This window comes from Vipera berus, assembly GCF_964194415.1.
Source record: "Vipera berus genome assembly, chromosome: 1".
Classification (NCBI taxonomy): Eukaryota; Metazoa; Chordata; class Lepidosauria; order Squamata; family Viperidae; genus Vipera; species Vipera berus.
The window spans coordinates 208495127-208517673 of record NC_138202.1 but is presented as its reverse complement, the minus strand read 5'-3'; the positions used below and the strand labels follow the sequence as shown (position 1 = coordinate 208517673).

At 43.5% G+C, this 22547-nt stretch overlaps 1 protein-coding gene across 9 annotated transcripts; it reads left to right on the top strand.

The window, feature by feature from the left end:
- The first annotated feature begins 13 nt into the window (after positions 1-13).
- Positions 14-22196, top strand: RNASEH2B (ribonuclease H2 subunit B). Of its 9 annotated transcripts, none has more exons than XM_081318039.1 (14): positions 19-678; positions 5721-5836; positions 7892-8274; positions 9653-9724; positions 10103-10210; positions 11564-11640; positions 11909-12026; positions 13773-13837; positions 14890-14995; positions 15226-15307; positions 16988-17030; positions 18471-18551; positions 21562-21694; positions 21825-21840. In XM_081318039.1, the coding sequence occupies exons 3-13, from the start codon at positions 8187-8189 to the stop codon at positions 21667-21669; spliced, it is 948 nt and encodes a 315-aa protein (XP_081174165.1). In that variant the 5' UTR covers positions 19-678; positions 5721-5836; positions 7892-8186; the 3' UTR covers positions 21670-21694; positions 21825-21840. The 9 variants fall into 9 exon arrangements, with proteins under 9 accessions (XP_081174169.1, XP_081174166.1, XP_081174165.1 ...); XM_081318036.1 differs by having other exon boundaries at positions 54-78; positions 588-678; positions 21562-22180; XM_081318040.1 differs by having other exon boundaries at positions 18-678; positions 13779-13837; positions 21562-22190.
- The last annotated feature ends 351 nt before the right edge of the window (positions 22197-22547 follow it).

Below are 22547 nucleotides of genomic sequence, written 5' to 3'. Positions count from 1 at the left end.
CTCGATTTCCGGTTCCGATTAAACATACACTGCGATGTCAGGATGGCGGGTTTCCTGCGACCAAAGGCAAAAATCGATGTAACTATATTCTTAATCTGGGATACGCGGAGAATTATTTTTTTTTCTCTAGATGACTTGGAAAGAATCATGCTTTTTTCCCGCCACCAGCATTAATTCCCCAAGTTGAAGCAGAATTGGATCCGTTCATTATTTACCTGGCTTTGTAATATGTAAAAAAGAAGTACTGTATATAATCCGTTGCTGCTCCGAAAGAAAAAAAAGAGCCGTTTCTTCGCTTACCTGAATCAAATGTACTGGAGTACAATGAAACAAGCGGGAACAGTTTCCAAGAAAGGCTACAAGGATAATCAGCAGATTAGAAATTAAATTCTGTGAAGAAATGTATATGGGCACTATTCAAATAAACTGAAAAGTTGTCTCAGAGAAGAAAATCAAGACCTGTTCTCCACTCTTTCAGAGGACAGGACCCAAAATAATGGGCTTATTTTGTGAAAAAGCAGATTCTGATATTGGGTGTGAATTCTTAATTATTATTTATTCTTTTCTTGCTGTTATAATAATGACAGAGAAATGAGAAATCCACAAAAATGATAATATATGCATTATCAAAGAAAAGGGAAAACACTTAAAAAATGAAAAAATCAACAAAAGAAAAAGGTATAATGTATCATTTTAACTGTAAATACAATTCTGTATATAGTTATCTAATTTATCTAATTATATTTTATTAACCTACTGTATTTTAATTTTAATTTAATTTAATTTATTATCATTTCTATACCGCCCTTCTCCCGAAGGACTCAGGGCGGTGTACAGGGCAAGAATAAAACACAGAAATTTACAAAAATTAAAAGATAATTAAATGCATGCCCGATTAAAATACAATTGATACATAGTAAAAACCCCAATAAAAATGATAAAAACCCCACCAATCCCCCCTCAGGCCAGGCCGGCTTGCTCGAACAAGTATGTTTTCAGATCGCGGCGAAAGGAACGCAGATCGGGCGCCGTCCGGAGCTCAACCGGTAACTGGTTCCATAGCTCCGGGGCGCCCACAGAGAAGGATCTCCCCCTGGGGGCCACCAGACGGCATTCTCTGACCGGTGGCACCCTGAGGAGGCCCTCTCTGTGGGAACGCACAGGGCGCAGGGAGCTTGATGCCGGCAGCAGATGTTCCCTGAGGTACTCCGGCCCCATGCCATGGAGGGCTTTGAACACCATTACTAGCACCTTGAATCTCACCCGGAAGACAACTGGCAACCAATGCAGCTCACGGAGCAGAGGTGTCACGTGGGAGTATCGGGAGACTCCCAACACAACTCTCGCGGCTGCATTCTGTACCAGTTGGAGCCTCCGGGTGGTCCTCAAGGGAAGCCCCATGTAGAGAGCGTTGCAGTAGTCTAGACGAGAGGTCACGAGCGCGTGAGTGACCGTGCATAAATCATCCCGGCTTAGATAGGGCCACAACTGGCGCACCAGGCGAACCTGGGCGAAAGCCCCCCTAGTCACGGCCACCATGTGATCTTCCAAGGTAAGCCGCGAATCTAGGAGGACTCCCAAGTTGCGAGCCCTATCTACGGGGGGTAATAATTCACCCCCCATAGAAAGAGATGGAATATCCGAATAGACCTGGGATGAAGGTATGCAAAGCCACTCGGTCTTGTCGGGGTTGAGTTGAAGTCTGTTCCTCCCCATCCAGACCCGAACCGCCTCCAGGCAACGGGACATCACGTTGAGGGCATCACTGGGGTGGTTTGGGGTAGAAAGAAAAAGCTGGGTATCATCAGCGTACTGATGATACCCAACTCCAAAGCCACGAACGATCTCACCCAGCGGTTTCATATAGATGTTGAACAGGAGAGGCGAGAGGACCGACCCCTGAGGAACTCCACAAACGAGAGACCTCGCGGTCGACCTCTGCCCTCCTGTCAACATCGACTGCGAGCGTCCCTGGAGATAGGAGGAGAACCACTGTAAAACCGTGCCTCCCACTCCCAATCCCCTGAGACGCCGCAGCAGGATACCATGGTCGATGGTATCGAAAGCCGCCGAGAGGTCTAATAGGACTAGAACAGAGGAATATCCCCTGTCCCGAGCCCTCCAGAGATCATTCACCAGCGCGACCAATGCCGTCTCCGTGCTGTGCCCGGGCCTGAAACCCGATTGGTACGGGTCTAGATAATCCGCTTCATCCAGGACCAAAGGGAGCTGATGCGCCACCACACTCTCAACAACCTTCGCAAGAAAGCGAAGGTTGGAGACCGGACGAAAGTTGTTCAATACAGCTGGGTCCAAGGCAGGCTTCTTGAGGAGGGGCCTCACCACCACCTCTTTCAAGACGGCAGGGAAGCTACCCTCACTCAAAGAAGCTGATATAACTGCCTGGAACCAGCTGCGTGTCCTCTCCCGGGCTGCATAAACCAGCCAGGAAGGGCACGGGTCCAATAAACATGTGGTGGAGCTCAGTCTCCCCATAATCCTGTCCACTTCCTCCGGAGTCACAGAATCAAACTCCTCCCAAGTGATATCGACAAGACCACCCGCGTCCTGATCGCCAGACTCTGCCCAGTCGGAGTCCAGACCGGTCCGAATCCGAGTGATTTTGTCCGACAGATAATTGTTAAACTCCTCGGCACGACCCTGCAAGGGTTCCTCCCTCACCTCCTGATTAAGGAGGGAGCGAGTCACCCTAAACAGAGCGGCCGGGCGATTATCTGCGGACGCGATAAGGGTAGCGAAGTGATTGGACCTCGCCACCCTTATCGCAGCAAGATAAGACCTAATATGGGTTCTTAGTCGCAATCGGTCGGATTCGGATCGGCTGGACCTCCAACCGCTCTCTAGGCCCCGTCTCCGGCGCTTCATCTCCCGGAGCTCCGCGGAGAACCATGGAGCTCGGCGGGATCTGCATCGGGTCAGGGGCCGCAAGGGTACAACTCGGTCAAGAGCCTCAGTGGCTGCCCTTTCCCAAGCTTCCACTAAGGCATCTGCCGAGCTGTGAGTGGGGGAGGCAGGTGGGGACCCCAGCGCTGCCTGGAATCTCGCGGAATCCATTAAGCGTCTGGGGCGGTACCATCTAACTGGTTCCACACACCCACGGCGGGGGGTGGCAAAACGGAAGACCAGCCGCAGGAGATGATGATCGGTCCATGACAGGGGCATAATAATTGGGGAGCCCCCACCAAGGTCATCTAACCACCGACCAGATAAGAAAACTAGGTCAAGGGTGTGGCCTCCCTCATGAGTCGGTCCTGAAATTACTTGCGTCAGGTCCATGGCTGCCATGGAAGCCATGAACTCCCGAGCCAACTCAGATGATCCTCCCAGAGATGGTAGATTGAAGTCCCCCAAAACTATAAGTTTCGGGAACTCAACCACCAACCCAGAGAGGACATCGAGAAGCTCAGGCAGGGCTGCCGCTGCGTGACTAGGCGAAAGGTACACCAGCAGCAAGCCCAACTGCACACCAGGGCCGCATCTCAAGAAGAGAGACTCACACCCGACTATCTGCGGAACGGTGGCCTCCCGCGGAGCTAAGGTCTCCCTCATAACAACAGCCACTCCCCCACCCCTACCCTGAGCCCGAGGCCGGTGTAGCACCCGGAAACCTGGTGGGCAGAGATCAGCCAGAGGAATACCGCCCTCTGGGCCCAACCAAGTCTCCGTGATGCAAGCCAGGTCCGCCTGCTCACCCTCGACCAAGTCACGGACGAGAGGAGCTTTATTAACGACAGACCTGGCATTCAGGTACACCAGCCGGAGCTCAGGAGGCTGCACATCCTCACTCCCGGGACCTCGGGGTAGAACATTTTGTATAAATGAGTCCCATATTTCATTTTATTTGCCCATGCAAAGTCTAGGTCTCTTGCGGCTCCCAGCCGCCCGGTGCGCGCGCACCTCTTCCAACGGGCAGTGGTGCGCGCGCACCTCTCCAAATGGAGAGTGGCACCGCCCGTTTGGAGAGGTGCACGCGCACCTCCCCGAATGGGCGGAGGTGCGCGCGCACCTCCCCAAACCTTTGGAGAGGTGCGCGCGTACCTCCGCGCGAATGGGCAGCGGTGCCGCTCTTTCAGGAAGCTGCCGCGGCCCGTCTGTGAAGCTGCCGAAAGCGGCAGCTTAGCAGACGGGCCGCGGCAGCTTCCTCAAAGAGCGGCGCCCCTGCCCGTTCCGAGAGGTGCGCGCGCACCTCTCCGAACGACCGGAGTTGCGCGCGCACCTCCCCAAACCTTTGGGGAGGTGCGCGCGTACCTCCGCGCGAAGGGGCAGCGGTGCCGCTCTTTGAGGAAGCTGCCGCGGCCCGTCTCTGAAGCTGCCGAAAGCGGCAGCTTAGCAGACGGGCCGCGGCAGCTTCCTCAAAGAGCGGCGCCCCTGCCCATTCCGAGAGGTGCGCGCGCACATCTCCGAACGACCGGAGTTGCGCGCGCACCTCCCCAAACCTTTGGGGAGGTGCGCGCGTACCTCCGCGCGAAGGGGCAGCGGTGCCGCTCTTTGAGGAAGCTGCCGCGGCCCGTCTGTGAAGCTGCCGAAAGCGGCAGCTTAGCAGACGGGCCGCGGCAGCTTCCTCAAAGAGCGGCGCCCCTGCCCATTCCGAGAGGTGCGCGCGCACCTCTCCGAACGACCGGAGTTGCGCGCGCACCTCCCCAAACCTTTGGGGAGGTGCACGCGTACCTCCGCGCGAAGGGGCAGCGGTGCCGCTCTTTGAGGAAGCTGCCGCGGCCCGTCTGTGAAGCTGCCGAAAGCGGCAGCTTAGCAGACGGGCCGCGGCAGCTTCCTCAAAGAGCGGCGCCCCTGCCCATTCCGAGAGGTGCGCGCGCACCTCTCGGAATGGGCAGGGGTGCCTCTCTTTTTGAGGAAGCTGAGACGGGCCGCGGCAGCTTCCTCAAAGAGCGGCACCGCTGCCCATTCGCGCGGAGGTACGCGCGCACCTCCGGTCGTTCGGAGAGGTGCGCGCGCACCTCTCGGAATGGGCAGGGGCGCCGCTCTTTGAGGAAGCTGCCACGGCCCGTCTGCAAAGCTGCCGAAAGCGGTAGCTTTGCAGACGGGCCGTCGCCGTCGGGCAACCGGGAACCGGTTCCATCTCATTTTTTAAAAAATGGCAGCCGCGTGCGTCCGCGCATGCGCAAAAAACCTTTTTGCGCATGCGCGTGCATGGACACACGCACGCGGCTCCCTCTTTTTTTAATTTGTGATGGAACCGGTTCCCAGTGGCTCTTTTTCTTTTTTAGGTTGCCGACCCCTGGTCTAGGTCTACAGGCAATCTGCTCATAGGTGACAAGTACAATTTGGAATTCAGTCCATTGAGTGAAAGGAGCCATACTTTTATCTTTCCAATACTGCTATATCAGTTTTTTGGCCATAGTAAGGACATGGAGAATCCATTTGCTTTGTCCAGTTGTCAGTTTTCATGTACTAGATATGTAGTTCAAAAGAATAGTATCTGAAAATTTTGGCTTTTGTGCACAATTATATAATCCAATACTTTTTCCCAAAGCTTGGTTAAGTAAAAGACGTTGCAAAATCAAGATTTTTAAAGAAACATAATTAGCACATTAAGTATGGTCTTTACTTGCTTTTAGCATAATTGTAATATAAGCATGGTTAAATGCTGGGTAATAAAAATCCTGTGTCAAATATCTCTTCATATAACTGACAAGTTCTTTGCCCCAAATGTTCTATAAATCTTTTATACTATTCAATAGGGAATCTACTTAGTCCTGGTGTTTTACCAGATATTGGAAGAGGCTTCTTAACAGCAATCAGTGCAGGTTCGCATCCCACCAGGCTCAAGGTTGACTCAGCCTTCCATCCTTCCGAGGTAGGTAAAATGAGGACCCAGATTGTTGGGGGCAATTAAGCTGACTTTGTAATAATGCCGCTTGGGGGGTGTATGAAAGCCCTAATAAGCAGGCATATACATAGAATGAAGGCTACTGCTAAGCTTGTAAGCCGCCCTGAGTCTTCGGAGAAGGGCGGGATATAAATGGAATTAAAATAAAAAATAAAAAAAATAACAGTTCTATATATGTATGTGTGTGTATCATGTATGTACATGTATCATGTACCTGATAAGTTTCAAAGTTGGTCCATCCAAATCGTTGTTTTTGATAGTAGCATACAACAATAAGGAGGGAGAAAAAATTGCAATCATGTGATTTCTTCCCTGAAGTGGCAATAGTTAGGAGCTGAAGTCCTATAATTTAGCCATAAGATGGCAGCAACAGAATTGTCCCAAAGGTGTTTTTAAAAAGTAACTGGATCATCTTGTTTTTTTCCTTGAAAATGTTTTGCTTCTAATCCAAAAAGCTTCTTCGGTTCAGAATTGAAGCTTTTGTGTGTCGGATACCTCTTCATTGAAACCAGGGGTATCAAACTGCTGGCTCGTGGACTGGATGCATCATGCCGAAACCATGTCCATCCCAGCTCTGGCAAGGGGGAAAAAGTCGTGATACGTCATGACACATCATGTGACGCTGTGAGTTTGACACCCCTGATTTAAACTAATCATGCAGGGATGCCTAGTTTGGACTGCCATCCCCCAACATCTGACAGAGCTACTGTAGATGTTGTTAGCTGTGAAGTCGTGTCCGACCCATCGCGACCCTATGGACAACGTTCCTCCAGGCCTTCCTGTCCTCTACCATCTTCTAGAGTCCATTTAAGCTCACGCCTAGATATATTCTTCATTTATTTTTACTAATCTGCAAAATTCTTGGCTGAAGATTAATAATTAATAATCTGTGTATGATCTGAAGAAATATATTTTTAGATCCAAAGAAATTGTCCACCATTTTTATGATCCAAAGAAATTGTGCATTATGGCTATAAAGCACAGTGATACCAATACCTCAATTTTAAAAGGTTTCTTTTTTGTCATGCATTGTAAAAAATGGTTCCCCAAAGATCTGCTTTCACTTAATCCAATTCCCAGAACACTCAACCCATTGTTACATTACTTGGCAAAAAAAAGGCAGCAAAGAACTATTAAGATAAATTGAAATAGAGACCTTTATTGCTATTCCCCCCACTTCTTTCCCTAAAATTGGCCATGGCCTATGAAAAATAATAGAGAGCAATCTGGATGCCACAGTGCTTTTCAAACCTGACAATTTTAAAATGTGTGGACTCCCAAGAATGGCTCATGCTGCCTTGAGAACTTGGGGATTTGAAGTCCACACATCTTAAAAGTTACCAAGTTTGAGCAATACTGCTTTCGAGGTTTCCAAGTCTTGAAGGTTTGAGAGGTGCTGGTATAACATTTTGCTGAAAGCACCAATATAGAGAGTCCCTCGTTTGAGTCTCCATTGTATTTTCAATGGATAACTTTCGGACAGTCAGTTTTGCCCAGGACACCCCATCTCTTATCAGAAAAAGAGGAAAAACCCTCCACATGGGCCACCTTGAACTCACAGCAAAGTTAGGATAAAAATGCAAAAATAGGCAAAATTCCTCATGGGTAAAAAATGATTTTTAAAATGTTCAAATTCTTTACATTTCAGTTGGTATTTTTCCTGCTAACGTGAATGCCAATAAAGCCAGGTATTAAGATAGACTGACTTCGCCTAGTTCTGAGATCATATTTCTTGGTGGGGCGGGATATAAATGGAATTAAAAAAAAACAGATAAAAAAGAGAGCAAAAGGGTGACCTGCAGGCTAGTGCTATCTGATATTGGAAAGCAGGCCTGTGTTTCAAAGGTGAAGAGGAAAGATCTGGAGAAGTGTAGCAGCGGTGCGCGCACATTGCAATCGGAGAGACACAGTGCTTAAGTGTTAAGTTTATACGCAACACTTTAAAGTATTTTTTACACAGGTTTTCAAATCATGCCTACGATTCTTCCTTGCTTTCCTCTTTTTCTTCCGTTTTGCCTCCAGGCCCACGCCAAAAATATACCATCCCGATCTATTTGCGACAGTGACAAAAGAGTTCAGTGTAGTTACATCGCCTCCGCAGAGCATCCGCTTCTACTCTCAGCTTCCCACGCAGGAAAGCAGCTGCCCGTGGCTGGTTTGGGAGCAGCAGTGAAGTTCTTATTTATTTTTATTTTTATTATTTTTATTTTTGAAACTTGACTCGCAAGCCAAGCCGCACCCGCCGCTCTACATTTAATATCTCTGTGTTTAGTAAAGCAGAGCCCGGAGGGAGGCTGCGGCTCCTAGCAGAAGCGAGATGCCGAGCGGGAAGGGGAAGCGGCCGGGGGCCAGGGCAGAAAAACGCGGCGGTGGCAGCAGTCGCCAGTGGGTGGTGGTTCTTCCAGGTAACCGTGCCCCGGAGCCAGCCGATCCTGGAGTGTTAAAAGAAGTGGCTCCCTTCCGTGCACGGGAGGGCCAATTGCGGGCTGCGTTCAAGCGATCGAGCTTTTCTTGCCTCGGGCAGCCGGTCGGCGCTTGTGCGAAGGCTTGCCGGGCTTCGTGTTAGCCTTCCCCGTTGGCGACCTCTCCCCTTCCTACCGTCCCACCACGATATTAAGAGATGCTATTCCTGCCCTCCCGAAGAGGTTGGGTGATCCGAAATAAAATGAATCCGTCTTCAGAGTCGAATTCAACTTCCGGGACTTGATGGGCACGTGTGGATAGGACATGTTGGCTAAAATGCAGAGATGTGCTATTGCTCCCTCCTAGGATGTTTTGTTTGGATTGCCCGGTCGATGCTGTGGTCTCCCATCCAGGCCCGATATTGCCGCGTTTCTCAAACTGGCTAACTTTGAAGATGTTTGGACTTCAAATCCCAGTATTCCTCGGCTAGTGGGGAGTTCAGTTATGGGATTTTACCTACACTCTTATGACTGAGTGGTTCCTAAGTGTAAAGTAGCAGGTGATTGTTGCCCTCTCCCCTTCATTCATCTCTTCCATGCTTTTTAGATAAGCATAGATGAAAGAAGCTTTGAGTGCCCCACTTAGCACAATTTCCCCCCAAGTTTATGTTCTAGCCAAGGTGAACTAGGCACTGAATCTGGTCTCATTGGGCTTTCAGCATCAGTCTAGACTAGAGCCTCTGTAGACCAAATTTGGCATCTTTAGGGTAAGTGGACTTCAATTCCCAGAACATGCTGGGTTGCATATTTCTGAGAGCTGTAGTCCACATATCTTAAAGTTGCCAAGTTTGAAAAACACTGGTTTAGAAAACAAAGAGAAAAACCTGGTGGCATGTTTGAAGACAATCCAAATATTGCATTTCTTCTATTTTTAATCTGAAATGGTGGCACTGATGTCATCTAACTCAGTAATGAAATATCTGCAAACAACCAGCCTCAGAGATCACGAAGAATTCTGTGTTGGTGGGATTCAGACAAGGCCCGCTGTCTTCTGAATCAGACAATGACATCATGGTAAAGTGAAGTGGCTTGGCCATCTTATTTCCACGCCCATGAGCATTGATGACAAGCTTGGGGAAAGCAACATCTGGACTCTGCCTTCCAACCTTATTTATAATAAGGCTGCCCTCAAAAGATAGGGTTCAGCCAATAAACTCTTTCAAGTTTGAAGAGGACAAAAGGAAGACTTGCTTGGTTCTTGGGAAAAGAATTTCTATTCCTCAGAACTTACCAGGCAACCCTCATAGTCATGATTTTTAAGGTGCTATTATAAATTATGTATGGGCATCTATCACATTCTAGCGTTCTCCCTCTCTTTCAGAAACTGCAATTGATCTCCCAAAGAAGCCAGATGCTGGGCCTTTATTTACAAGGCTGCCACATCCAAGTACAGGCAAGGCTCACATTGTAAAATATTACTTGCTTGATGCCATCTGATAGGTTTCTTTTTATTTTTATAGTAATAGTCTTGCCCTCATCATGGTTACTATTATCCCTTTGTTAGCTGAAATTTTAAAAGCTGACATATTATGGTATAGAAGGTAATTATACCAAATTATCATTTGATTATTTACTAGTGGAATAGTATGGTTGATTTCCTCCTAATCCTATTTCATTTTTTATACATTTGCTAAATTTTCTTTTGCTTACAGCTCATACATACTGAGATGTTTTTCTGTAAAAATACTGTTGTTTTCTCTTCAGTCAGATGAGCCTTGGAAAAATATTGCACAGCAAAACCAGAATGTGATAGTGGTTTCTTTCTTGACAGGACAAGCTGCCCTTTATTTATTTGGTAGCGATGCATACCACATATTTGAAATAAAAGCTTTTCATGAAGAATACCGGTCATGGTTTATTGGTCAAGAAGTTCAATATGGTAAGTGGAAGGTTGAACAGGACATAGATCTATCTCACCTAATGCTTCCCTGATGCTGGGGAAACTGGCGCTCTGGATGCATTGTCAATGATGAGAGATGCTGGGAGTTGTAGTTTAATGTAACATTCCCGGAATTCCGTAGAATCGACTCTCTACTTCTGTTGAAATTCCTTGAGTCGCAATCACACTTCTTAAAATATTTTCTTTACCTTGAAGCTATTAATATTATGACTGCTTATTTCTTCCTTCCCTCACAGAAGTAGAAATGGGGATGTTCCAACAAATTTGCATTTATTTCATTGAATCATCATGACTAGTATCAAGTGTTAGGATGATCTTTTCACAGTGATTTGAAGGTATCACTATCCACTTCTGGATCTTTATGTCTGGCAGAGGAGGAAAAAAGAGGTTTTTTGCTGTCACCCTTTCTTCCATGTCTTTATTGCAGTTGGGTTTTGAGAAAATTTTGAGCTCAGAGAAGGGATTGCACCTCACATTTTTTAACGGTCCATTTTCCCCTGGCAGCACCTTGGAGGGAGAGAGAGATTGGCTTTTTCTGACATCTCATTTCTCTTGAGGCTAGACAGATAAGGTACAATTATGCTTTTTTGTCACACTATATTGGGCAAACATGCCACTTAGACTAGGGTCTTTCTTAGGGTGGGGAGAAATAAACCAAGTTTTTCATCTATGGTTTTACTCGATTTTTTAAAACTTCAAGTGGGAAATTATTATGCCCAAATAGGGCAATTCTGCAGAAATGTTTAGCAGACCATACTTACCTGAATCACAACATCCAATCCATTTCTTCTCACTTTGATTCACATGAGATTCAATTTTGCCTTGCAGGTAAAAAATTTAGAACCATAAGGGAAATACTCATACCGCAGTTATTTTAACAAAAATGTAGATGTTTTTATGAAATTTGGGGAGGGTGTTATGGAGCACTTCAAATTTGATTTAAAAAGTAGCTTCAGAGCAGATTGAATTATGGTCATAAAACGTGCCTGCAACTCTTTAAACAGCTGCATCTTTTCCTGGTTTGCATGACACTCTTAGAAAGGTTTTGAAACTGTATTTGATGTAGCATATAGTCCCATTATTTTTATTCTCCTATATGCATATTGTCTTGTATGTCTGTGGGAAACAACAGATGTTTAGAATTTGAATATACAACATCTTTCCTCTTTGTAGTATACTTATCCTCTTAAAAACTTTATTTTAAAGTCTAAATTTAAATTGACAAAGATAGATTATAGGTGTTTGACTTTGCTGCTGAATCATTTTAGTTTTTCTCCCTAACTTATTGAAGCAGTACAGTTCCTTTTAGAATATTTATTTTCCTACCTTCAGATGGACGTCTGTTTTTTGCCACACCAATGGACCCCTTGTTTCTTGTGCTTTTCTACCTCATCAGAGCAGAGAAAGAGGTAGGCAACTAAAATGTTTCAGGAAAATGACATTACACTATATATCCCTTCCCCTCCCTCCAAACAAATATCTATCATTCTAAATGTTTCAAGAACTGAAATTCTGAAATTTCTGAAATTATAGTTAATGCTCTGCTGCTTTCTTATTTATTGGAACATTTGGCTCAGCAATAAGTTAGTCTTGTTTGGAAAAAAACAAGTTTGATTAAGAATTGTTTGAATCATTTTAATTTTTTTAAAACTGATTGTTCCTCTGCCTCACCCTCAGCAGGGAAAGTTTCAGCCACTGGATCAGGTTTTGGTGGATGAAGAGTTTTCTTCCAGCATACAATTGCTACAGTGCACAAGTACTTCACAGTCAGTTCACCACGTAGCTGAGCAAAAAGGTACAAAACAAGCAAAAATTATTAATAATGTAGACCTGCAAACTTTAGCCACTACTTATGTTAGGGCTAGGCCACTTGACATAGCCAGCTGTGTTGGGGGGCAGGTGTCTCACAAACCATCCTTGCACGAGCACGGATGGCGTCTTGTGTGAATGCAAAGAGACCTCGTCTAAAATAAACTGCTGAGGTTGCCTATTTAGGGTTTAATCCAGACTTCTGTCCCTTGAAGTGCTATTAGAGAGTGTTCTACTTAGGATAGTCCTCCTGGTCAGAGGAGAGCAGAGCCAATTCTCTCCTAATTCCCCTAATTCTAACTCACAACTCCCATCTCCTACGTGGTTGGGCAGGGGGGGAGGCCTTCAAGGATTACAGGTAGTCCTTGTTTAGCAACCATATTTGGGATCAGCAACTCAAGTCATTATGCAATGCGGTCACTAAGTAAAACTGACTGATCTTCCTTCAGCTTTGCTTTGCTTTACAAAAGGGGTGTCAAACTGGTGCCCGCAGGCCAGAGGCGTGACACGCAGGCCATGCCCACCCCAGCTCCGCAAAGGCAAAAACGTCGCGATACATCACGTGATGCGATCGAGTTTGACACTCTTGCTTTAAAACCTCTGAAGGTTGTAAATGCAAGGATTGGTTGCAAAGTTACTATTTCATCACTGCCATAACTGTGAACCATCGCTAAAGGCAAGACTATATAGGAATTAGGGCAGAGGGTTTCAAACTTGGCCACTTTAAGACTTGTGGACTGCTGTTCCCAGAATTTCTCAGCCAGGCTGGCTGAGGAATTCTGGGAGTTGAAGTCCACAAGTCTTAAAGCGGCCAAGTTTGGAGACCCCTGAATTAGAGGATAGGGCAGGATGTGTTATAGCTTTTATAGCAGTCTACAAAAATTGCTGCCTGTCCAGTGCTCTACTAAATGAGAAGATTTGTATGGATGAAAGGAGCTCATCTATTTTCAGGAGGCAAATTCAAGATCCAGCCTATAATATTCATATTTCCAGAGATGCCCTCCATTAAATATATAAGCATTTGCTCTAACTGTATCTAATAAAAAGAAGTATCAAACTCAATGCCTGCAAGACTGTGAAAGCATGATTCTGAAACTCTAAAGCAGTGTTTCTCAAACTTGGCAACTTTGAGATGTGTGGACTTCAACTCCCAGGATTCTGTACTAGAATGTCTGGTTGAGGAATTCTGGGAATTGAAGTCCATACTTTTTAATGTTTCCAAGTTTGAGAAATACTTGTCTAAAGGTCTGCTACCAATTGTAGTGAAAAGTTCCCAACCTGGTTCCCTCAGCTTTCATCATTCTCTTCCTCTCCCCCCCCCCGCCCCCCCCAGTAGCAGAGCTATTCTGAGGATACTGGGAATTGTAATGCAACACAGCTGAAAGGCACTATTCACAATTGAAAAGAAAGGTATTTTAGATAATACTTAGATAAATTAACTAGTCTGTGGTTTAGATTTAGTATTAGTTAATTGTGTGTACGTGCACATTCAAGGTATATATTCATCACCTCCAAAATATTTGATAATGTTTTTTATTTATTTATTTATTTTATTTTAATTCCATTTATATCCTGCCCTTCTCCGAAGACTCAGGGCGGCTTACAAGCTTAGCAGTAGCTAAGTTTGTTGACAAACTTCTCCAAATACTGAAATAAATTTGTATTTTGTCTCAGTTTCATTAATGCACAGAGTAAATATAGTTTGGTTGTCTCTCTTTCTCTTTATTCTCAGAAATAGGTGGTAAGAAATTTTTTAGATACAGTGAGAAGAAAACACTGACATGGTTAAATAAAAAGGTAAATTTTTCTCTATCATCCATTTTAATATTCTTCAATGACAGATCTATTGCGTAATACATTGTTTTGAACTATAAAGCAAATATGTAATAGTTAAAACTGGAAAACACAATGATGTAAAGAAAATTTGATTTTAAGGCATATTATTTTCTCATTGTGTAGAGAAAATGCTAGCCATTTCATACAAGATTTTGATTTCACTGTAGTTGTTGACTGAGGACTGATCTTGCTTCTTGAGACCTAGTTTTTATTTTTTAAAAGTAAACATACATACATACATTCATACATACATACATACGTACATATATATATAATATCATACCAAGGATTCAGATACATGGTGTCAGTTTCATAGGTTTATAGTTGTTTCAATATTAGAGGTTCTAGAGAATCTGGAAAAAATGGTAAAGAAGCAGCTTTATGATTGAATTAAATTGGATAGAATGCCCCATGTTGGTTTCAATAGATATTTACAAATACATTCACTTTTTATCTGTAATATAGTATAATCAATTTAGTAGTAGTCTGAAAAGGAACAGACATGGGTCCTGTAACACAACTCTTACTTTAAAAAAAATGTTTTTTTTTACAATTTCAAGAAAGCAATTGCAACAAAATGGCTGTTACTAGCACAATTCTGCTAGCTTTATTCTTCCTGCCATGGTATGATTACTGTGGAAGAAATTTTGTTACATGGGGGGGGAATGGTTTAGATATTGCAACTTGACAGTGTGCATTAATCACTTACTAAAATATGTTTATTTAATTGAGTTCTACAGCTGCCTATCTTATAGCAATGATTCTAATAGTGATGCATAGTATGAGTATAATTCTTCATAGCCTTCTGCTGAACAAATTAAATAGGAATATCTTACTCTGTTTTTAAAAAAATCTCATTGCCTGAACAGAGATAGCATTTCGATAATGCTGAGTGTCTATGCTTCCTATCCCTATGACAAAGAGGCACTATTTTCTATGAAATATATGTAATGGATTTCAGTGCGTGGCTTCAAACTTTGATTGTGATGGTACTATTTTATGGCTTTTGCTAGGTTAACCAACTGGTGAAAGTATTAAAAGACAATAGCATACCTGTGAGTGGAAAAGTACAGGCTGCTACATTTATCAGCGATAATCAAGCCAACAGTGGCACAGAAGGTAAGATAACTACATTTGTTGAAGAAAGCTATTTAAAGTAAAATATACCAGTTTGCCTTCATGGATTTTGATTTAGGAAACTTACTTTGGGGTTTTACTTTTCTTTTTAATCATTGCCAGAAAGGGACCCTGGCAAAATCATTTGTGTCTGGGATGAACTGATTTAAGAGAAGAAAAAAAGTATACAATTGGCACATGATGAATAACATGCAATATCTATTTCATTTCAGAGGATTATATTTGTTATGCTCATGGTTTAATATCAGAGTATATTCCCGAAGAGCTAAGTGCAACATTGGCTAATTATTTAAGGTGAGGATTTATTTATTTTTAAAAACTAACTGCTTCAAACAAGAATTTTCCTGTCATGCTTCCATCACTAATACTGATTTGAAAAACACACTTAAGTAGGGTACTGGAGCCCTCCCTATTTCCCTGCCTTTCTTCCATGCAGCTGCTTTTTTGTCCCTTTTCCCAAGTTGGGAATATACCATTCATTGAAACAAACTGGACTCCATAGAATGGTGGGGATATTCCTCAAAGCAGCAGAGACCTTTCTGTGACTAGATCTTGCTTTGCATCGGGTTGGTTTGTCTGATATCTGAGGATCCCTGTCAGGCCCAAAACCCAGGAAAGGCACAAGGTGATTCTTCCAAGCAGAATTCTTTGGTGTTCCACACCTGTAGACAGAATCTTGCCAAACTGAAGCACTCTACTCTCTACATCAGGGGTGTCAAACTGCTGGCCCATGGGCCGGTTGCATCATGCGGAGGCCGCGCCCACCCCAGCGCTGACAGTGCGAAAAAAGTCATGACACTTCACATCACATGGCGAGTTTGACACCCGTGCTCTACATCAAGCATATTCTCCAAGAACTATTAGGAAGGAGCCTCTTTCACACTCTTTCTCTCACACAACATATCTGGACGGAGCTGCCTCTTATTCCTCTGGAATACACCCTTTCTCTTCTGGAAATTCTACATTCCACCCCAATTCCAGAGGGGGGGGTTGTTTAGGAAAGAAGAGGTGTCCCAGTTTTGTGTTTGTGTGTATGTGTCTAACTCCATGTTTTGTTTTCTTTGCTGTCTTTTCATCTTTGAGAGACGGTTCGCGTGCTTGAAGGGTTCAGCACAGGACTGATGCAGTAAACCATCAGTGAAGACAAAATGGTTCTCAAATAGTGCTCTTAATATTTGTTTTCATTAAGATGCGTTAGTAAGTGTATAAAAACACATTTGCCCAGTTAGGTAGCTGACCATGGCGGATCTTGAAAAAGTTTAGTTCAGTCAAATCTAGTTAATACTTCAGTGGAAGGTGGTCAGAAATTATCAGGGCTGGAATAGCGGGGAAAAAGCATCTTGGAAGTAAGCAATGGCAAATCACTTCTGCATTTCTGTACTTTAAAAAAAAAGCATTAGGACATGTCCATAAAGACATCAGGAGTTGAACTTGACTCAAAGGAAGCTTCATAGTCTCTAACATTTTGTTTAATTGTCGGTGAATGCATTATAATACTGTAATTTCTGTGGAAAACTCACAACAGGCTTCATAATCACATAATTAGGTGAAATAAATAGGCTGATGTAATCAGATAGCAGGGGATGCGGTGGCTCAGTGGGTTAGGACGCTGAGCTTGTCGATCAGAAGGTCGGCAGTTTGGCAGGTCGAATCCCGAGTGCCGCGTAACAGAGTGAGTGCCTGTTACTCGTCCCAGCTTCTGCCAACCTAGCAGTTCGAAAGCACGTAAAAATGCAAGTAGAAAAATAGGGACCACTACGGTGGGAAGGTAACAGCGCTCCGTGCGCCTTTGGCGTCTAGTCATGCCGGCCACATGACCACGGAGACGTCCTGGGACAAACGCTGGCTCTTCAGCTTTGCAATGGAGATGAGCACCGGCCCCTAGAGTCGGAAACGACTAGCACACATGTGCGGGGAACCTTTACCTTTTAATCAGATAGCTCTAGAGTTTAACTTGACCTTTCTGGCTTTCAGACTCCCGCAAGATACAGATCTTCCCACAGAGCCAGCATCAAAGGTAAGAAGGACTTCTTAAGAAAGTCTGCTTCTCAAAACGTGCAACTCTGAGCCATTCAGAAGTGCTTCATTTCCAGATCCCATAAGCTCCGTTTCTGTGGCCATTGGTCAGAAACTGTGGGAATCATAATCCAGCATATCTGAGAAAACACTATAGTTTCTCCACACTTGGTTTAGATGTTGCTCACTGATTTTACAACTGGACTGAAAAAAATCCTTGCTATAAAAGAACTGCTTTGAATTCATTACTGAAGATAATTCTTGAAATATTTATTACCTTTGTTATAAAGAGAGTTTGCTTTTTCAAGCATATAAGTGACATCAATTTAGTTATGCAGGCTGCTTTAATCGGTTCAGTAACCTTTTCCGATGCTGGGCATCCTCATGTAAAAATACACTTTAAACCGTTGGTGCAGTCTTACCCTGCCATCTCACATGAGCTCATTACGGAAATGCTAAAGCTTTAGGAGAATTAAGCAAGAATAAAACCTGAATCCTTTAAGAAAAACTTTTTCTTGGGAAGGAGTAATTATTCAATTGGGAGAATTGTATCTCACAGGACTCAAACTGATTCCCAAACTAATATGAGTGTTCAAAAACTGAAAAAAAATGTGTTTTGTTTTGAATTCAAACCAAAATTGCATTCAGAAATTCAGGCAATCTATTTAAGTTTGACTGAGGATTAGAAGAAACAGAAATCTGAAATAATTTAAATATTCTGTGATAGTGCGTAAACAAAATTGTATAATTTAGCTAATTTGGCTATTGAAAACAGGATTCAGAACGTGCAAAAATCCAGACAACCACCAGATGGCAGTAAAGAGACAATTTTCAATTACAGCAGCTAAAATGTAACACCAGGAACAATGGTGTTTCTCTCCATATGTGGAACAGAAGATCTGAAACATAGAATTCATGAACAAAGCAACTGAAAACCATGAAATTGTTCATGGACAAACTGTTTTGCATGTTCTTCTGGCTACACTGATAAGTATTTTCAAGTGACAAAGTGGTACGCAGTCCCAAATTCCAATTGTGTCATTTTATGACTCTCTCGTTTTGGAAGTTTTGACAACTGCGAGAAGCATACAGTAGCAGCACTTTCAAAATTCACATCTCAGCTTTAGATTTACTAATTGATCATCAAAGATTAGATCAGGGGTCTTCAAACTTGGCCCTTTTATGACTTGTGGACTTCAACTCCCAGAATTCCTCAGCCAGGCACACTGGCTGAGGAATTCTGGGAGTTGAAGTCCAAAACTCATAAAAGGGCTAAGTTTGAGGACCACTGGATTAGATCATACAGAGATACTTTTTCATATTTCATATTTCTCTGTGGTGTATGTCTACCGTTTATTCCATAAAGTCTGAAAATTTTTGACTGGAAAGTTCACAAGCCCAACATGTGATTTATGGCACAAATCACTCTTTCACATTACAGAAAAGGAAACTGTCAGAGGGTCCTGTGGAAGCTGAGGAAGATTATACTAAATTCAATACTGGTGATCTGAAAAACAAAAAGGTATGTATTTTTATGTTTTCCTGCCTCATATTTTGTCTATCAGTAAGATGGTCTATTAAAAAGGGGGAAGTTATTTAAGCAAGTGTTATCTATAAGACATCAATATAAGGTAAAGGTTCCCCCGCACGTGCATGCTAGTCGTTTCCGACTCTAGGGGCCGGTGCTCATCTCCATTTCAAAGCCGAAGAGCCAGCGCTTGTCTAAGGACGTCTCCGTGGTCATGTGGCCGGCATGACTAGACGCCAAAGGCGCACGGAACGCTGTTATTTTCCCACCGTAGTGGTCCCTATTTTTCTACTTGCATTTTTTACGTGCTTTCGAACTGCTAGGTTGGCAGAAGCTGGGACGAGTAACAGGCGCTCACTCTGCTACGCGGCACTCGGGATTCGACCCGCCAAACTGCCGACCTTCTGATTGACAAGCTCAGTGTCCTAACCCACTGAGCCACCGCGTCCCAAGACATCAATAGAATCCTGTATTTCAGAATAGTGTGCCTTAACTGTCAAAACACCTAGATAAAATGTTAAGTAGAGCGGGGAGAGAGAATTAAAAGTACTACCCATTTTAAAGAGCTATTTTAAAAAAAAATATTTAAAAGCATTGGTTTCTACGGATTTAGATTACTTTTCTACAGGATTCACAAAGCCATGATGTAGTTTGCTTGATTTTGGCTCAGTGAGGTGTTTGAACACTGCCAGAGAGTAAATGTTGCCTTAGTACAATGTGCACAGTACTTTGCAATATTGGCATTAATGTATTTGGTGTTTTTCCTAATTGGGCCAGGTTTTAGCTCTGCAAGCATCTTAAAAGGGTTATTTTTGGAAAATGCAGCTGACTACAATGTTTCCCACAGAGATCAGTGGGGCTTGGAATATTCTTGTGATACTGATTTAGTATAAAACCAGGCTGTCACATAAAAGTACCTGTAGAGGACATGAAAAGTAGCGCGGTAACTGAAATCACTGGTTAGATTGCCCACTTAATCTGGTTTCCTACTAAGCCAGTGAACTGGTTTATGATTAGAGGACTGGAGGCTAAAACATATAGGGAACGGTTGCTGGAATTGGGTATGTCTAGATTAGCGAAGAGAAGGGTGAGGGGTGACATGATAGCAGTGTTCCAATATCTCAGGGGTTGCCACAAAGAAGAGGGAGTCAAGCTATTCTCCAAAGCGCCGAAAGGCAGGACAAGAAGCAATGGATGGAAACTAGTCAAGGAGAGAAGCAACCTAGAACTAAGGAGAAACTTCCTGACAGTTAGAACAACTAACCAGTGGAACAACCTGCCTCCAGAAGTGGTGAATGCTCCAACACTGGAAGTTTTTAAAAAGAGACTGGACAGCCATTTGTCTGTAACGGTATAGGGTTTTCTGCCTGAGCATGGGGTTGGACTAGATGACCTCCAAGGTCCCTTCCAACTTTATTATTATTATTATTATTAACTGAAGGTTGCAAAGAAGCGATTGATTCCTCAGAAGGCAGATTTCCTATGCATGTGGCTGCTTTGATATGCACAATGGAGTTAGTGGAGTTAATTGGTGTTAGTAGTGTCTCATACATGTCTGCTTTGGGTGAAATATCAGTGCAAATCTGTTTTTAATAACTGTGTGGATTAGAACAGGGCTTTTCAACCTTTTCACCCATTGTACCACTTTTAGGATATGGAAACATCCAAGTACCACCAGTTGCTTAGCAAGGTGTCAAAAACTTGACCAAAAAAAAAAAAGGAAAAAAGTGATGAAGTACAGGTAGTCCTCGACTTACAACATTTCACGTAGTGACTGTTCGAAGTTACAATGGCACTGAAAAAAGTGCCCCCCAAGCCACAGCTGAGAAAGACACCTGCCTGCCCTCCCGGTGGCATTCTTCCTCCTGTCCGAGGTTTTCATTGTTGCGAGCATTTCTGCTGAGGATTGGCAGCGGGGGTGGGGTAGGGTGGGTGTTTGGTTTTTATTCCCCCCGTCTGCTGGGTGGTTGCAGCAGGTTTTGGTCACTTCACATGACCCTGGTACACTGTGACCCTCATAAATATGAATCAGTTGCCAAGCATCTGAATGTAAATCACAAGACCCTGGAGATGCTGCAACATTCCAGCTGACCGGCGCTTCTTCTGGGCTCAGCAGACGTGCTGCGATCAGCGCTGAGCTCCAGTTGAAGCCTGGCGCTGATCCTGGCACTTCCACTGAGCCCTGACAGCTCCGAAGAAGCGCCAATCAGCTGGAAAGCGGTGCTGATCCTGGTGCTTTCACTGAGCCCTGACAGCCCTGCAGCTCCAGCCGTCTCTCACTCAGGCTTGTGCGGTGCTGCCACCGGTTCAGCTCATTTCCCTCCTCTGCTACCAGTTTTCTAGGATGGTCTGTACCACCTGCCAGGTGCCAATGTACCACAGGTGGTACCCGTACCACTGGTTGAAAAGCCCTGGATTAGAATAGTATTTGGTTGGGAGGAATGGAAATAGTTTCATTCTTAGAGAAATATAATATGAACTTTGGCTAAGCGTTGGCTAAAGATTTGGCTAACTAAAATCAGTGGAGACCATGGAGATTTTTTCTTGCTACCTTGCTCAGGACTCACAGCCATCCAAGTCTATCTTTACTATTGTCTTGGTGAGGTTTTCTTCGATAAGAATTTTAATTGAGTTTACTCACCATAAGAATTGAATAACAGCTTATGTCGGTCTCTGTTTCATGATTATCAAAGTCATATCAACAATGTTAAAGATGTATGTACTGATCTGTTCAGGAGGTCACACAGTTTAGGAAGAACACGCTTGTACTTTTTTTTCACAATGTAATCTGGAAAAGGATGTTTTTACATGAATTTGTTTCTCAGATCATTTACTGATTTTTTTTAATCTTAGTTGATTCGTTGGGATTGGCATGATTTTTATAAAGACTCTCTGAATAAAATGTGTGAGGGGTTGTGTGCAGTTACCATTTATGAGTCCTGGTACGTGACAAGAATTGAGTCCTAAACTTTGTGCTGACGTTTTACTTTGTTCTTACTTCCAGGCAAGCAGTAAAATGTCAGCTGCACAAAAAGCTTTAGCGAAAGTTGACAAGAGCGGCATGAAAACAATGTCTTCTTTCTTCAGACCAAAAACTACAACACCAAAATGAACGGAGGAGGGTGCTGTTTGGTGTAGTAATTATCTTAGAATTTTTTTTATGAAACTAGAAGCTCCTTATAGCTTTCTTTCTTCTCCTTGTCAGAAGTAGAAATCTATGACACTGGTGTGAGTGTAATCAAAGTTATTTTTTTTTATTTGTTTTAGGGAAAATAGGCTGAGTCACCTGCTGCAGATAGCAATCTGCCCTCATATCGTTCACAGTACAATGCAAAGCAATGCATTCATTTCTGAATAAATTATATGCACTTCTTGTTTTTTAAATTGTTGATGATTTTTGGTTGAGGGAAATCTTATGTGTACATGTACGTCTTCTTTAATTTAAAAACTGGCTGAGTATTATTGTTGGCTGTTCATCTTTATTTTTCCACATTGGTGACCAGGGTGATCAGGGTCTTTGCTTTTATATATATATATCTTGAATGATGAATGATTTGGGATATTTTTTTTTCCAAACTGGAAAAGTTTTAAACATAGTACTTTAAGGGGAAGCTGAATTATTAATATTAAACTTATATCAGTACAGGCAGTCCTTGACTTGGGACCAGTTGATAAAGGACCATTCAAAGTTACAGTGGACTAAAAAAAAATTATTAACAACTCATCCTTGTAATAATGACTGCTGCATCACCCCTTGCGGTCAGGTGATCGCATTTTGGGTGTTGGCAGTCAACTTGTATTTATGACTGGTTACAGTGTCCCAGTCATGTGATCAAATTTTGTGTGTTGTTTTTTTTGACATTGTCCAACAAAATGCCCATTGGATAAACTGGATTCAGACTTTTGACCATGTGGTTCGCTTAATGACCACATTACTATAATGGTCAAAAGCAGTTGTAAAATCAAGTCTTTGTGGAGTTGCAGGGAGTC

Excerpts from the sequence above, each read along its gene's own strand:
- RNASEH2B (XM_081318035.1), top strand. The coding sequence starts at position 8,187 with ATGCCGAGCGGGAAGGGGAAGCGGCCGGGGGCCAGGGCAGAAAAACGC. Across the intron at positions 12,027-13,772 it reads CCACGTAGCTGAGCAAAAAG|AAATAGGTGGTAAGAAATTT; the intron begins GTACAAAACAAG and ends CTTTATTCTCAG. Across the intron at positions 15,308-16,987 it reads ACATTGGCTAATTATTTAAG|ACTCCCGCAAGATACAGATC; the intron begins GTGAGGATTTAT and ends TCTGGCTTTCAG.